The sequence below is a fragment of the Apostichopus japonicus genome, chromosome 9 (genome assembly GCF_037975245.1).
Source record: "Apostichopus japonicus isolate 1M-3 chromosome 9, ASM3797524v1, whole genome shotgun sequence".
Classification (NCBI taxonomy): Eukaryota; Metazoa; Echinodermata; class Holothuroidea; order Aspidochirotida; family Stichopodidae; genus Apostichopus; species Apostichopus japonicus.
This window is the reverse complement of record NC_092569.1, coordinates 31,681,708-31,699,073: the sequence shown is the minus strand read 5'-3', so window position 1 is coordinate 31,699,073 and position 17,366 is coordinate 31,681,708. Positions and strand designations below refer to the sequence as shown.

General features: G+C 36.7%; 1 protein-coding gene across 2 annotated transcripts in view; it reads left to right on the top strand.

The window, feature by feature from the left end:
• LOC139973860 (uncharacterized) overlaps window positions 1-12,127 on the top strand; it is a 39,429-nt gene extending 27,302 nt beyond the window's left edge. For both annotated transcript variants that reach the window (XM_071980735.1, XM_071980734.1), the window contains exons 24-28: window positions 102-224; window positions 3,728-3,847; window positions 4,184-4,285; window positions 4,717-4,833; window positions 4,951-12,127. In XM_071980735.1, the coding sequence (XP_071836836.1) occupies window positions 102-224; window positions 3,728-3,847; window positions 4,184-4,285; window positions 4,717-4,833; window positions 4,951-7,998 (3,510 nt within the window). In that variant the 3' untranslated portion in view covers window positions 7,999-12,127. The remainder of the gene's footprint in view (window positions 1-101; window positions 225-3,727; window positions 3,848-4,183; window positions 4,286-4,716; window positions 4,834-4,950) is intronic.
• The last annotated feature ends 5,239 nt before the right edge of the window (window positions 12,128-17,366 follow it).

Below are 17,366 nucleotides of genomic sequence, written 5' to 3'. Positions count from 1 at the left end.
TGTGATATGCTCATGGATCATATTAGTACAAGATGTTTCACATTCTTCCAAGCTGTTCAATTATAATACTATATGAAAGTTACTAATTGATTACTTCACAGGGCTGTGATATGCTTATGGATCAGATTAAAGTCAGAAAGACTTTACAAGAAGGAAAGGTTTTGTCGAGCAATTTACGAAAAATTCTGTGTGAAAGCATCTTGCCAGCCTCAACTCAATGCAAGGTAATTAACATCTTTACTAATTAATTGAGATGTCCTGCTGTATGTCACATGCAACATGATATGTATCCTACATAACATTAATGGATCTCTCTGTACGTGCAATACTTACATATTTATGCCCCAACTGATGTGATTGGGACTAGTATATGTGCAAGCTGCATGTATAGCGATAATCACAAAATCTTGAAAAGTGTTCCATGTACACAGCTAGCTGTGACAGGCATATACATAAAACATATGGAACCCGCACTGCAATGTATGTGGAAGGTGTACAGCTGCACAACACCATGATACATTCCCCACAGGATATATGTGGGAGGTTCAGATGCACATATCAAGAACATGTTCAAATTCAATTCAATTTTCAAATTTATTTCGCGTAAAATGGTACATAAGAAAACATCAGCACACAGTACAGTTGAAAAATAGTAATAATATGAAGGACAAAAACGAAGAAGAAGAAAAAGAACTTCAATTTGACAAATATATTGGCAGATTATAGACAAGAAAAAGACAGGACTGAAGAAAGCTGAAAATATACCACAGATCGAAGAACTGAAGTCGTTTGAGGACGACTTGCTCCGAATGATCGAGGCCATAAAATTCAAAAAGTCAACAACCAGTTTCAGGACACACTCAGAAAAGACGTCAGCAGGATTCAGCAATCCACCAAACTGCTCATCTCGGCCAACAAAACCAGAAACCTATACGAGATAGACATCCAGCTGCACAAAAAACTCAGGCAATAAATATCAAAGAATTACCAGATGACTACCATGGCATCTGTCAACCGAATCAACGCTGAAGCTAAAACCATAGCCGAGAAACTAGAGATGGATGACCGCATGGAATCCATGGGCACCAAGCAAGCCTTCATCACCCTGAAAGACCACAAGAACAACTTCGAGAACAGCCTCCTAGGCAGGCCCATCAACCTGGCAAAGAGACTAGACTCATAAGCAAGGTCATCATAGACAGGATAAACAACTCTGTAAGGACCGCCACAAAGGTCAATCAAATGATGGAGCATGTCATATGTCATAGAATGGTTCAGGATCATACCAAACAAAGAGAAACACACCTTCATCAGCTTTGACATTGTTGAGTTCTATACCCTTCCATAACAAGAAGCCTACTGGAAAAAGCCATAGCTATGGCTTAAGAGCACACCTACATCTCCAACCAAGACATCCAGATCATCATGCACCCCGAGAAGTCACTCCTATTTGATAATGATACACCTTGGATGAAGATAGGACACAACGACCTCTTTGATTTCACCATGGGTAGCTATACGATGGAGCCAAGGTATGCAAGCTCGTAGGACTCTACATCCTAAACACCCTAGCAAAAGAATATGGGAAGGAATGTATACATCTATACAGGAGCTATGGCCTAGCAGTCTCAAAAACACCAGTGCAAGCAAAATAAACTAGATAAGAAAACACCTGACCAACTTATTCAAAGTACTGGGGCTCAACATCACCATCCATTGCAACATAAAGATCACCAACTTCCTGAACGTAACCTTCAACCTCAACACCCGAAAACACTGCCCTTACAGAAAGCCCAATGACCTTCCACTGTTCATCCACAGACAATCCAACAATCCTCCCAGCATCACCAGATCCCTACCAGCCTCAATTAGCAGACGCATCTCCGCCATCTCACATGACGAGGAGATCTTCAAGAAAGCCTCACCATGCTACGAGGAAGCACTCAAATCAAGCAACTATATTGAGGGCATATCATACATCGCCAACCAAGTAACCAAGAACAACCGTAACAGAAGGTGCAACATCATCTGGTTCAACCCCCCTTTCAGCAGCAATGTAGCCACGAACATTGGAGGCATCAAAACTACACAAGATATTCAACAGAAACACTGTGAAAGTTAGTTATAGCTGCATGACCAATATCACCAGCATCGTCAAAAGACACAACAATTACATATCAACCACCCACACAACGAAAGAAAAGGAAGCTTGAAACTGCTGACAAAAGGATACATTCCCCCTAAATGGAAACTGCCAGGCATCTACTAGGCCAAAGTCAAAGACACCTACAACTGCAAGACTTACATAGGTCTAACAGAACCCCCTTTCAAGCTCAGATATGGCAACCACATGCAGTTGTTCAACCACCAAAAACACCAAAACGCAACCAAACTCTCGAAGCACATCTGGCAGCTGAAGCAGAACAACCAGCCATTCACCATCAATTGGTCAATCGCCAGTAGGGCAAAAGCCTACAACAACGAGTCAAAGCGATGCAACATCTGTCTCCCAGCAAAACTCACCATCATCTACGCAGACAAACAAACCCTCCTAAACAAACCCCTGGAACTCATATACAGTAGAAGTACAGCCATTGAAACTAGTTCTACATAAGCAACTCCAGCCCAACCACCAAACACCGACAAAGGAACCACACACAACAGGTAACCCTGCCAAAAGAACACCGACAAAAGAGAGAACGTTGAAGAAGGGGCAACACACCCAACCCAACCACCAAACACTGCCAAAGGGACCACACACGACGGATAATCCTACCAACAGAATGCAGACAAAAGAGAAGACGCAGAACAAAGGGGCAAATACAGCAATAATCCTATAATCCCTGGTAATCCCGACGATTTGTCTATATATTCCAGGAGTATAACTTGGCGCTAACAGTTGTGTGATGATCGCTCAACGTGTGAAACTCCGAGTAACAACTACTAGTGTTCCACTAGTCTCAACTAGTCTCAACCTATAAATATATGATTGCCATGACAATATTTGGACACAAATTTGCTACGCTTGTTGATTGAGTTGTAGCTTTTGTCGGCTCAGCTTCTTAATATGAAGAACTTTTCTTCCATACAGAGATTACACTGGTCGGAGCTGCGCTTATGTGTAATAGAGTGCGTTAGGATTTCCCAAGAAATAGATTGATATATTTTATTTCCTGTTGTTAAGTCCCAGATATGCTTTGAGAGCTCAGTTTCTTGTTGGCACATTCCTTGCAAAAAGATTTGGTGTGGTTGTTGTACATTGCCTTGAAGCTTCTACTAGCCAGACCGATTTGTATGGCTGTCTCTTGACCAGTAACTGACCTTTTTTGCTTTGTAGATTATATCGCTGAAGGGACAGTTATTTCCCTGATCTCCGGGGTTGCTTTTGATATGATCTTGTTATATATATATATATATCCTTTCCTCACAGACTCACCACAGTTAATTGTATTGTTTATCTCCAAACTGTTTGATGTTCTTAGATTATCTTTATTATTGTCACTCCCTAAACTTCTGTGTTCATTTCACTTGTATATACTTTTCACTTCAACGACAGCACTTGGTGAAGAAGGTCTCAGGGGAGCGAAATTTTCAATACATACAGTGTTATAAACAATCAGTATTCCTACTCTGTCAACTACCAGTCCTTGCTACTTTTATTTTTCTCATTTTCAAATTGCAAGATATTTTGTTTGTTTTTTAACTTAGTTTTGTCTTTGTTATGTAGGAATGTCACCAGTGGATGGATTGTATGACCACTCTAAAGAAGTTACAGGATAACTCTGCTCTCAACCAAGTCGATCAAGAACGAATCAAGCACATCTGTGATAAAACAAAAAATTGTCAGGTAGAGAGGGATCATTTGTGACTTTTATAACTGTATAATTAATCCCTTTTTCATGCAGGTTTGCATGTGTCCAAGTGATTTTGTGTATGTACTTTTTGTTTTCTTTTTTCATTATTTTTTTCCTTCTGAAAATACTTATTTTGATCTAATTTTTTTCATTTTTCGTTTGGATGATGTGGGAAGTACATCAAACAATTTTTAAAGGCAGCTACAGTCTCCGATGTTTGTCTTACAAATCATTTCAGAAATAAATCAGTTACATTCAAGCTGAAAGAAGTATAAAAATGACCCTATAACTTTCCCAACTTTCATGTCCTTTAATATTCATGTCAATAGGCAGAGGGATGCCAAGCCACCTATGATGGGGATGTTAATACAGCTGACGAAGAAGCTAAGCTTCTTATCAAAAATATCTGGAAAGCAGGCCTGGAATGTAAAGTACGTTGGAAACCTTTGTTCTTGATTATGCATATTAATTGGTATTTTGTCATCATTTTTGTTTCATCTTTGTGGTAGACCTGTGTACTCATTTTGCAGCCAACTTTTAATTCACTGTAATACAGAGCCATCTTGTTTTGTTTTGATTGATAGGTTTTTGTTTGAGAAGTCTGTAATTAATTTGAAGGAGACTTGAATGTATTATCTAGTGAAGTATTTATCGGTGGGATTATACCTTAAAGTATAGGCAAGTTTTGTAACATCTGTCTACAAAAGTCACAATATCTATGGTATGCTATAATTGAATTGAATATATTTTCAAGTTTACAGATATGAGTATCATATGTAGAGATCTCATTAAAATTTATACATTATATTTAGACCTCTTTTCAATATGATGTGAGAATCATTTTCTCCTGGTCTTATTGTAGGACTGTCATGAGAAGCTTCTCCATTGTACAGATGTGAAAATAGATTCTACGGCAGCTAAGAAACATCAAGAAGCTATGGAGTGCATTAAAGACCACCTCTCAGAAGAACAACGTACGGTAAGACTTGTCGTGTTGTACTTTCGGGGTTAATCTTTTTGAACGAGTACAAATAACTACTTGCTATTCTTGTAATCTTAGTTAGTAACTTGAAGCTACTTTTTTTCCTCTCTTCAGAAATGTTATGTATGTGAAGGTTTTTACGTGCCTCCAGACCCTCTCATTTTGAGACGACCGCTGTTTGATAAAATCGTCATCATTTCTAGTGGTTGCTCTATGGAGCAGGATCAGAAAGAATTTGAACAGGCATCGCAAACTCGTCTGAAAGAGCAAGATTTACTCAATAAGACGTTTCGGTATCCCTTAGTGATGAATAAAAAAAGGGACAGGAAATCGGGTGAAGTGAATAAAACATGGCTGGAGAAAGGATCACAGCAGAAGAAAGGTAAAGGGAGAGGTGGCAGCCAAGGCAAGCAGAACAACAAAGGAAGACAGGCAGACAATGAATCAACAGTCACATCTTCACAGAGACTGCCAAGTGATAGTACACAGAGGGAAGCATTAGGAGAACAGAGCAGTGATGTCACTGACGTGGAACGGCAAACTGGGACAACGAGTCAAGGTGTATCACGTAGGGGTGGAGGAAGAGGTAAATGTGAATGGAGAAATGGTGAAGGGAAAGAGGGGCAAGGGATGAAAAATAAATTTACAACATTTGCTAAGAAGATTGGAAATAAAATAGCATCAGGGGGGAGAGGGACTGGCTTCAAGGGAAAGGGTAAAGACGATAGAAACTTGGAACAAACTGCTCAGGGAGTTGTTAGTGAGGTATCAAATGGCAATGCTTCATCCGGGCAATTAGACGGAAAGGAGAGTGTGGTCAGTAGAGGAGAGGAAGAGCATCATGAAAGGGTTAATTTAGACAGAAAAAGGAAAAGTTTTGATAAATGTTCAGGTATGTTGGGAGAGAAGCAGGCCATTGATGACATTGCTCAAAGCCTGCAACGTTGGTCTAAGGTTCATGAGGTACCATTGTGTATATTGACCAATTATAAATATTCTGACATCAACAATGGTGAAGGTCACAAATCTATCACCCTTATCACCCTTAGCAAAGGCGAGATTGACATCGTCATATTTTCTCGACATTTAGGGATCATCTTGATCGAGGTCAAGGCAATTCATGCAGCGGGTACTAATCTGAAAAAGGGGCTGCGCAAAGCGAAGGAGCAACTCGAAAAGGATGAATGGGTCATGTTTGAAATGAATCGCGATTGGCTGGGTGATAAGAATATTCCTGTCACATTACTCTTGGCTCTTCCATACACCCATTGCTCTAGGTTGAGAAACATAGGACTGTGCCATCTAGATAGCAGCCGTATCATAACAAAATGCGATCTGTTACAAGTCAAGACTGATGTGAGAAAACTTGACAAATTCATAGGTATCCCAAAAACCAATGAATTTTCCATTCAAGATAATGACTATTGCAGGCTTGTAGAAAGGTTTTATGGATTGACACATATGATAGAAGCTCCGTACTTGCTGTCCAAAGGGATTAGGGCAGTTGGGAGCGAAATGTTTTTCAGTTTACTTACTGAGGATCAGAAGACACTTCTCAAGAGTGAAAACATCCCATATCAGGCTCTGGCTGGAGACTATGGCACAGGCAAAAGTCTGATGTTAGTCTTTAAGGCAAGAGAGATTGCGAAGGAAAAAATCCAGAAGAATGAAAGAAACGCTCACAAGAGTGTTTTCATGGTATCTTGTACAGATATTACTGTTGATGGTGAACATATAAATCTTGACCAGCCTGATCTCTCAATGAGACACCTGAAAAAACTAACTGGCAGTGAGAGTAAGGCAGGTCGAAGTTATTTCGATCACATTGAATATTTTATGGCGAAAGATTTTCTTGAGAGTACCCCAAATTTAAAACCAGGAATTGATTTAGCACAAACTTTAGGAGCGGCCATTCAATGTAGAGCATCGGAAATGTCGGAGCTGCATATCTTCTTAGATGAAATACCCTTGAACTTGCTAACCAAATTTAAAGAGTTCCTTGAAGAATTAGTCAAAGATAAAGAAGGTAGCAAACTTGGAAAGTCAATCAAAACTTTTTGGTTTTCTATTGCGACCCATTCATTTAGAGTGGATGTGAAAAACAATCAGGATCCGGACTGGGTCCAGAGTGAATGTCCTGAAAGCTTTAACTTCATGTATCTGAGACAAAATCTGAGAGTACCATTTAATACCAAGAAACTTCACAAACTATTTGAAGAGTCAATGAGTGATGGTCATGTTGATACAGAGATGGGAGACATTCCACCTGGCCCTAGACCGCTTTTGTACCGGGTCCCAAAATGTGTGTGCCGAATAACAAGCTCTGAATCTGTTACTAATCCAAATGTTAACTGTTTGAACTGTGATTGCAGCCAAATTAGAATGACTGAAACATTGAGAAGACTTTTTATCAAGCTGGGCGTCCTAACTGTAAGAGATCAGTTAACAACAAAGGATAAATGGCCTGGTTCCATTGTCATGCTTCTTACTGCTGTCACAGACAGTAAGTGTGAGAAAGAAGCTTCAAAGCTTCTCATAGAAAGTTGTAACAAACTTAACATTTTTGTCGAAGACAAAATTTGCACTACCTCAATTGCTATGAAAACTTTAAGTAAGGAAAAAGACACATGTCAAAAACAGGACCAAGAAAAAGACTTGGCGCGTGTTGATAATCAGAACCTACATGTTCCCCATGTGTTAACAAGATCTCTTAGCACAGGAAGTGATAATGCACTGGATTTTCTAGAGGGGAGTAATATCTCTACCAAACCGAAGGATGAATCTAAAACTACTCAATCCACACCTATCAAACCAAACATTCTTCTGACTAACGAAACAGCCTTTATTGGTTGTGAAGCATGGGTTTTGATATACGTTGACCTTAATGCAATGTTACACAGTTTTAGTAGCAGTAAGTTAGGCTTCACCACGTGTGCTATTTCAAGATGTTTGTCTCAGTATGTACACTTCACCTGGCACGATGAAGAAGCTAAGTCGACGTTTAAGAAACTGATGGAATCAGAAACTTACAAGAGCATTGTCACTGATAGTGAAATTGAACAGGCACTCAATAACAGACCCACCACTCTCGAGATGTTTTTAGAGCAGCATGGCATAGATGAAGAGAAAGTGGAACTACCAGCTGAAATGAGTGAGTGTTAGATCAGTGGTTTACGCCAGTGCCTTCCAATCACAAGGGTCCCTGGTTCGAGTTACTCCAAGATTAATGTATGTCGTCCAGTTACAGAGTTGTTGAAAATTAACAATTCATAATTATGGACGTTAAATATGAATGTAAGGGGCTGACTTCGGTCAGCTAGCGGCTTTGATAAGCCAATGAGGCTTCTTCGCGAGTTCCTGCTTGCAGGAGGATCTTAACTGCATACATACACATACATACATACACCCATACATACATACACACATACACGCATTCATACCCCCATACATACACGCATACAATACCTTTATGGAAAAACCTTGATATGAATAGTGAGGCATATTCTGAACGTTTCCAGCTGAGCTCTTTTCCTTCTTTTTTTCCAGTCACAGCTGTCAATAAGTATTGATGTTAATCAAGTTTCAGATTTGACAATATTACTTTTTTCTTCAATATTTCTTGCATAGCTTTCAAATTTACTGGTAAGCATTATAACCAGTATTCGAACTCTGACCATCTGACTTCATTCACTTTGCAAAGAACTTAATACATCTTTTGCAGCAATCATACTGAAATTTACTTTTTTTTACAATTTTTGCAATTTTGTTTTTTTACATTTTACAAACTTTACAATTTTTTTACAAATTAACTAAATTTACAGTTTTTATCAGAAAAATTGAGTTTAGTGTTGTTTTTGTTGACACCAATGTCAGGTGTGTCACTTTTTTTGTTTTGCCTAATTTTTGTGTACAGTTCATGGTTTACGTATTTACCGATATTATGTACCAGCATCTGAGCTGTGACTGTTTCTACTAGTTAGAGTCCCAGTAGCTGTTTTGACCGACTTCCCACAAATGAAAAACATAACTTGAAGTTACATATCATGTGAGATGTTATACTATGATATTATCCATTTTGATGGCAACATTAAGTAAGCTAAGATTATTTTATGTCATACCTCCTTTTGAAGTGTCACACCTTTTTGCGGGGTAATTGTGTGCCATTTATTTCTGATGCTTCTGAAAAACTGCTAAAAGCAGATGGATGATAAGGTCATACAAGTTGTTCTAGACCATCTGTCTCTGAGTTAAACATCTTGAACGTTAGTATTTTCTCCGGCCATATAGGATATATTTGGATGAAAACAGCAATGATTTCATGTGAAAAGTTCAGGGTTGTTTCATTTTCACCACAGTTTGCACTTGACGAGTTCCAAGTTATATTTCACCAAGGGTATTGCGAAGGGTTGAAGTATTTCATCAAGGATTCGGCGGATGCAGTTTGCATGCCCATGTCCATGTCGCTTTATTTATTTCCTAAACAGTAATTGTGATGTTATCAGATTCCCTGAAGGACGGTGTAAATGGTACATGAGGCACGTGTCAAAGGGATTCAGTTAAAACATACTTTACCTGTGTCAAATGTATACGATAAAGTACTTAAATTCGGGATCAGTGCTGTCTGAAGGGGCGTTTAGTCAAATAACGTTACATCTATCACTAGGATACACTTTATAATGTTAACTTGTAGTACTATCAATGCAGATAGAGCATTGCACATGATTGGCCTTGTTGCCAAAGTTAGCAACAGTAAGGTAAAGCATATTAAGTATGTAACATATATGTTATAATCATGTTATTCTTATGAAATTTTGGGCAATATATCGCTCACCTGTCTTTAAGATGTTAACTACTTTATTTTTCCATGATTAGAAGTTATTTGATACGTGACTGCACTCAACACAAACATCTATTATAAACATTATGTTAAATATAATATGTTCTATCAGAGATAGTTCTGTCGTGTTCAGAATCTTTTTATTTTTTTACTTATCTTGTTTTTTGTTTTTTATTTTTATTTTTTATTTTTAATATTGTTATTATTGTCATCTTTAATGAGGGTAGTCCTGCTCAGTGCAGAAGCACTGCTTTCCAGAGGAGCCCTCAACACATTTTTACTCTTGTATAACGTCAAGGATTGAACAAGTATCTCTGAAGGAGCCAGCAGCTCCTCTGTACATAATTGATAGCAAAATATAAAGAAAGTAATACAACAAAAGAGGGAAAAGTAAAGGAAGAAGTGTAAATAGAGTAAAAACCAAAGAAAACTCGACAAAACAACCTCATGAAAGACAAATGAAAATATAGCTTATCTGTAACTACGTTCCTACAAATTTATCAATATGGCATTTTTAAGTGCAAATCAGTATCAATGCTATATTAAGAGTTGTCATTAATATTTTATGTTTTTATCAATCAGTTAACAATTATACACCTTTTTTTCTTACTTGTTCTATTCATTTGCAGTAAACATGGTTGGAAATTGTATTAATCGATTCTTAAATAAGAAAAAGTGCTTTGTTAACTGTGCTTGTCATTATATACATATAGCACAATACTTCGTAAAACACGAATGTCGTTTATATAATAGTTTGATATATTTACTACCTGTATAGTTCCATTTTCGATATTGATTTACTTAGTAAGAATGTCTTAACAGACTTTAACAAAGTTTTAAAAACATACGATATAAAACAAAGGAGGTAGAAAAAATTTCGTAGTAGATACATCCATACTGGTTTGTATAGAAAAAGAAATCACTACTGACGTTTATATTAAAGCTCATGTATGACTGGTAAACCTATTATTTCCCAGAATACCACGTGGAAACGTGTTTAATATTCCCAATAAACAAAATATTGAACATTGTTGTAGTTAATAAAACGAGATTGGGCAAAAGAGTATAATAATTAATGTTTTTGTTGATTGATTATTCCGGATTTGTAAGATAAACATTACATTTTAACGTTGAAGATGGTATCAAATGTCTTCAGCTTACATATGAAAACATCTCATATTAATTACTTTTTAATATATGTATACGGCAGATATGAATGAGATAAACTATGTAAAGTCTTTTAGTAAAGGTCACATTGAAAATGACACAGAAGTTCACTTTCAGCGGTGGTAATTGCAGTTTCATTCAAACTTAGAAATGAATATAATTCATAACACGTGATCATAGTTATGGTATATCAGCGGCTCTGGTATAAGTCAGTCAAATTAGACTAGTGCATTTATTTTCAGTCCACTAGACAAGTCCATCAAGTCTCTTTCAACATCTGTTACATTTCCATTTAACGTAATACATGAGTAAACAGCTATTACTAAAAATTCTTTCAAACCAAAGTGTCATTTTATAAACATCTATTTTCACTTGTAAATCTTTCTCTGGATTTGCCAGATATTTTTCTAAGTACTATATTATAACCAAGATAAATATGCTAGTTTTGGTCTTTGTGAAACATCTAATGCCAAATTTGTGTCACTAATTATGCAATACTTGTACAGCTTAATAAAATACAGTTCTTGCTTTTTTTATACTATTTTATCTTTTTTAATTTTTCTATTTTTTCCGTTTTTTCTCTCTTTTTTCTTCTTTTTTGGGGGGGAGGGAGGGGGGAGGGGTACTTTGCTCTCTCTTTATCTAATTTTACTGTGTTTTTGATATGGTGTATACTAAACCAAACAAATCCATATTCAGTTGTTATTCATTTACAAACATTTAACCTCATGATATAAGTAAGGTTCCTATACCGTAGTTTTCAGTGCTAATTTTAAACTTTATAATCGTGCTAAATGATTCCAAGCGTTTTAACTGTTAAAAACTTTATCTTTTATGTGTACAAGTAGTCAACTCATATTCTGGTGGACAGATAAACACGGGACTTTGTTATGTTCCTTTACCTCCTGATGCCTATAAATAGATGAGAAAGTTTTGATTCAGTAACATTTACCTGGTAAGATTTGGGCAAGTACATGATTCGTGTCCCTAAAAAATATGTGAGTATAAAATATGTGTTTTTACATATTAAACAGGTCGATGGTGATATCAAGAGAAAGGTGTTGGAACGGATTGGGCATTCATCGTGGAAATAAGCAGGATGTTCAGTTAATAAATATATCGACAATATATACTAACCTACATTTTATTTTATTTTATTTTATGGGCATCTATAGTAATCTCATTAGCTCTGGTTATATATTGAGGGCGACTACTTTTTAATTTCCCTTTCTGTGTGTTAAATTAGAAATAGGGGTTAGAATGAAATAAATATGCTTAATAAATATACTTTTAATTACTTGGATGTTTTTGTTTTTGCTTTCTTCTTATCTTTCGTTTTCAAGTTCCATCAATGAATCATTAGGGAGCTTCCTTGTCTAATACTTAGTTTGAGTCTAAGTATATTTCCACAACAATAATAGAGGAGTAGTGCAGAGTCAAGATAAACAAGGTGGTAGAGGAGGACTGAAAAGGTATTAGCTTGTACGAGCAGTCCCCTTAAAGAAGTTAAACAGTACAGATATACACAGTAAAACAATAGAGGAAAAGAACAAAAAAAAAACAATAAAAGAAGAGTAGTACAAATGTCAAGATAAAACAAGGTGGTGGAGGAGGACTGAAAAAGTATTAGCTTGTACGAACAGTCCCCCTTTAAGAAGTTAAACAGTACAGATAAACACAATACAACAATAGAGGAAAAGAACAAAGAAAAACAATAAAAGAAGAGTAGTACAAATGTCAAGATAAACCAAGGTGGTGGAGGAGGACTGAAAATGTATTAGCTTGTACGAGCAGTCCCCCTTAAACAAGTAAAACAGTACAGATAAACACAATACAACAGTAGAGGGAAAAAACAAAGAAAAAACGATAAAAGAGGAGTAGTACAGAGTCAAGATAAAACAAGGTGGTGGAGGAGGACTGAAAAAGTATTAGCTTGTACGAGCAGTCCCCCTTAAACAAGTTAAACAGTACAGATAAACACAATACAACAATAGAGGAAAAGAACAAAGAAAAAACAATAAAAGAGGAGTAGTACAGAGTCAAGATAAAACAAGGTGGTGGAGGAGGACTGAAAAAGTATTAGCTTGTACGAGCAGTCCCCTTTAAACAAGTTGAGCAGTACAGATAAACACAATACAACAGTAGAGGAAAGAACAAAGAAAAAACAATAAAAGAGGAGTAGTACTTAGTCAAGATAAACCAAGGTGGACTGAAAAAGTGTTAGCTTGTACGAACAGTCTCCCTTAAACATGTTAAACAGTACAGATAAACACAATACAACAATAGAGGAAAAGAACAAAGAAAAAACAATAAAAGAGGAGTAGTACAGAGTCAAGATAAACCAAGGTGGTGGAGGAGGACTGAAAAAGTATTAGCTTGTACGAGCAGTCCCCCTTAAACAAGTTAAACAGTACAGATAAACACAATACAACAATAGAGGAAAAGAACAAAGAAAAAACAATAAAAGAAGAGTAGTACAGAGTCAAGATAAAACAAGGTGGTGGAGGAGGACTGACAAAAGTATTAGCTTGTACGAGCAGTCCCCCTTAAACAAGTAAAACAGTACAGATAAACACAATAGAGGAAAAGAAAAAAGAAAAAACGATAAAAGAGGAGTAGAACAGAGTCAAGATGAAACAAGGTGGTGGAGGAGGACTGAAAATGTATTAGCTTGTACGAGCAGTCCCCCTTAAACAAGTAAAACAGTACAGATAAACACAATACAACAGTAGAGGGAAAAAACAAAGAAAAAACGATAAAAGAGGAGTAGAACAGAGTCAAGATGAAACAAGGTGGTGGAGGAGGACTGAAAATGTATTAGCTTGTACGAGCAGTCCCCTTTAAACAAGTAAAACAGTACAGATAAACACAATACAACAATAGAGGAAAAGAACAAAGAAAAAACAATAAAAGAGGAGTAGTACAGAGTCAAGATAAACCAAGGTGGTGGAGGAGGACTGAAAAAGTATTAGCTTGTACGAGCAGTCCCCCTTAATCAAGTTAAACAGTACAGATAAACACAATACAACAATAGAGGAAAAGAACAAAGAAAAAACAATAAAAGAAGAGTAGTACAGAGTCAAGATAAAACAAGGTAGTGGAGGAGGACTGACAAAAGTATTAGCTTGTACGAGCAGTCCCCCTTAAACAAGTAAAACAGTACAGATAAACACAATACAACAATAGAGGAAAAGAAAAAAGAAAAAACGATAAAAGAGGAGTAGAACAGAGTCAAGATGAAACAAGGTGGTGGAGGAGGACTGAAAATGTATTAGCTTGTACGAGCAGTCCCCCTTAAACAAGTAAAACAGTACAGATAAACACAATACAACAGTAGAGGGAAAAAAAACAAAGAAAAAACGATAAAAGAGGATTAGAACAGAGTCAAGATGAAACAAGGTGGTGGAGGAGGACTGAAAATGTATTAGCTTGTACGAGCAGTCCCCTTTAAACAAGTAAAACAGTACAGATAAACACAATACAACAGTAGAGGAAAGAACAAAGAAAAACAATAAAAGAGGAGTAGTACAGAGTCAAGATGAAACAGAGTGGTGGAGGAGGACTGAAAATGTATTAGCTTGTACGAGCAGTCCCCAGTCCAAGTTGAGCAGTACAGATAAACACAATACAACAGTAGAGGAAAAGAACAAAGAAAAAAACAAAGGTAATTGAAAACGTACTAGCAATAATGATTGCAAAAAACAAATACAATTAACAATTTACAAGCAATATTGATTTAGAAGGTGATCCTTTAACCTATTTTTTATGGAGAAGATACTATTTATAGCTTTTATATTGTTATCTATATAGTGTATTCCAAAGTTTAGCGCCACTGTTATTTAAAAAAGTCGATGAGCAATTTCATTGACATGTTATAACAATGGATTTGTTATAATGTAAAGCAACTATCAAACTTAAGCGATAAGAACCTCCTTCATATACTTGAATATAAAAACAGCCACTTGTAAATTGAAGATATCAGAAATATTAAGAATCCTTTGAGTGAAGAATAAGGATTTGGTTAGTGCACGATAATTAGAATTAGTCAAAATACGAACGACCCTTTTTTGTAAAATATTTAAACGATTCAGGTAAGAAAGTATTTTTTTTACTATATAATATTGCAATAGGATAGTTGCGAATGAAAACGTGAATCATACAAGGATGTAATGATATTAGATGGGACGAAATAGCTGATTTGATACAATATACCAATTAATCTTGAAATTTTATAACAAAGAATATCGATATTGTGTTTCCATGTGCGGTTGGAGTCGATATAAAAGCCAAGAAATTTGGCTTTATTAACTAGGACAATTATATAACAATCAATGAATAACTCAACAGTGCCATGCAAGTTTAAGCTGCAAAGGATGAAAAATCGTGAAATTGGTTAAAGAAATATTTAATGAAAATTTAGTGGTTTTGAACCATAATGAAACCGGTTTTAGCTCAGTATACGTGATCTGTATATGAGGTCTTTATGTTTATAAAGGAAACTAGTGTCGTCTGCAAATAAGGTAAAGGAGAGTACAGATATGCAGTTCCACAAATCATTTACGTAAACAAGAAACTAACAGAAGTCCAAGAATGGAGCCTTGTGGTACACCACAATTGATATTTCAAAAACTGGAAATGTTAAACAAATTAACAACAATGCAAATATACAACTTAGCAACTTTACAAACAGGATATATAAGAACTAAAAAATGGGAACGGACGAAAGTTCCTAGCACTAGGCTCTCGAGTCTGGCCTTCCTTCCGGCTGCGATGTGCGAAGACGTACCTGGGCACCCGATACACATAGAGAACACAGTTACTACTGTAAGTCTTAATTTTTTTACCACATTAAAAACTGAATCGTGCTATAAATCGGTAACATGTGCTATTAGGATTACAGTAAGAACTGAGGATATATGTAATTCCAACAAATCTAGTTGTTTGGGATTTGTTGGAATAAAAAATATCCTCAGTTCTTACTGCAAACCTTATAGCACATGCTATCGATTTATCAGATTTGTCAGCACAATCCAGTATATACTTTGGTACAAAGCTTTAAGATTTACAGATTTGTTACTGTAATCTCTGTGTGAATCGGTTGATCTGGGGATCAATTCGATCGCACAGTGTTGGTTCAATGTAAAGTTCGCCATTGATAAAGAGCTGGCCGTTTCGAAAACTGGGACGCTCACCATCTTAAAGGCTTTATTCATCACCGGTCACAATCGAGCTTTTGTTTTGAAGTCCTCCTGTATTAAATCTTCGGTAATAAAGAAAAAGGTTTCATTCCTGGATCGACGGGCCCGCGGAGAGTGTTTTTTTGCCGTTGTGTACGATACAGAAGTTTGATGATGATGATGATGATGATGATGATGATGATGATGATGATGATGATGATGATGATGATGATGATGATGATGATGATGATGATGATGATGATGATGATGATGATGATGATGATGATGATGATGATGATGATGATGATGATGATGATGATGATGATGATGATGATGATGATGATGATGATGATGATGATGATGATGATGATGATGATGATGATGATGATGATGATGATGATGATGATGATGATGATGATGATGATGATGATGATGATGTGGCGAGGTTGGTATAAGCGCCGTTGTCCAACGTGGTATGCATTTTCAATCGAAACAGTTTCCATGTTAAGGTGATTACGAAGAATGTTCTGAATTTCGGGTTTTCAGCCTACTTCTCAGTATGCCTCCAAACCGTAGGTTGTAGCTCATGCAGTATCTCTCAGCTTTGAGCTGGGCTTCCGAGATAGAATTGAACTTCTCCACACAGAATTTTTTGAGTTCACAATGTCATAAATAAAGCTCGTGAAGTTGGTTCTCGGGTCTCTGGCTTTCTGCGACATACTTAGATTGAACACAGCTTGTTAACAAATTCACACAGTTTATAGCGGTTGTTTCGCGGATCGCCCCTTCCTGATACCCTTGCAGAAGACACACGTAGGGTAAGGAGGGCTCTAAGTATACTCCCATTAGGTTCATTCAATGTAGTCTTTCGTATTACGCAATAATCAGAGTTACAACTGACTTCATAACAAGTAATGCAAGTAAGAACTTCCAATTGCATCACTCTAAAGACGTTCCAACACAGTTCTAGGACCTTTGCCAATTTCACAATACTTGTAGGGCGCCACACTACCGTGTTGAACGTCACAAACTGTGAAACAGATGAGTATCACTAGAAGCGCCATCACACGAATCCACGCGCTCTAATCTTCCTCAAACTGAGATTTTTGAGCTTTGGTAGATGTTTTCTATGCGTTCTTAATCGCAAAGGGATCACTGCGACCATATGCGTAGGAGGTGGGGGGGGGGGGGGGCTGCAGCCCCCTAACAAAAAAATTTTGTGAAAATTCGGGCAATATGCTGAGAATTTTTCGGGCACCAACTGAAAGAAGAATAATTTGCAATGTGTTTTTCAATGGTGGAACTGATATCATTATTATTATTGTAACGACTTCCCAATAATTATAACC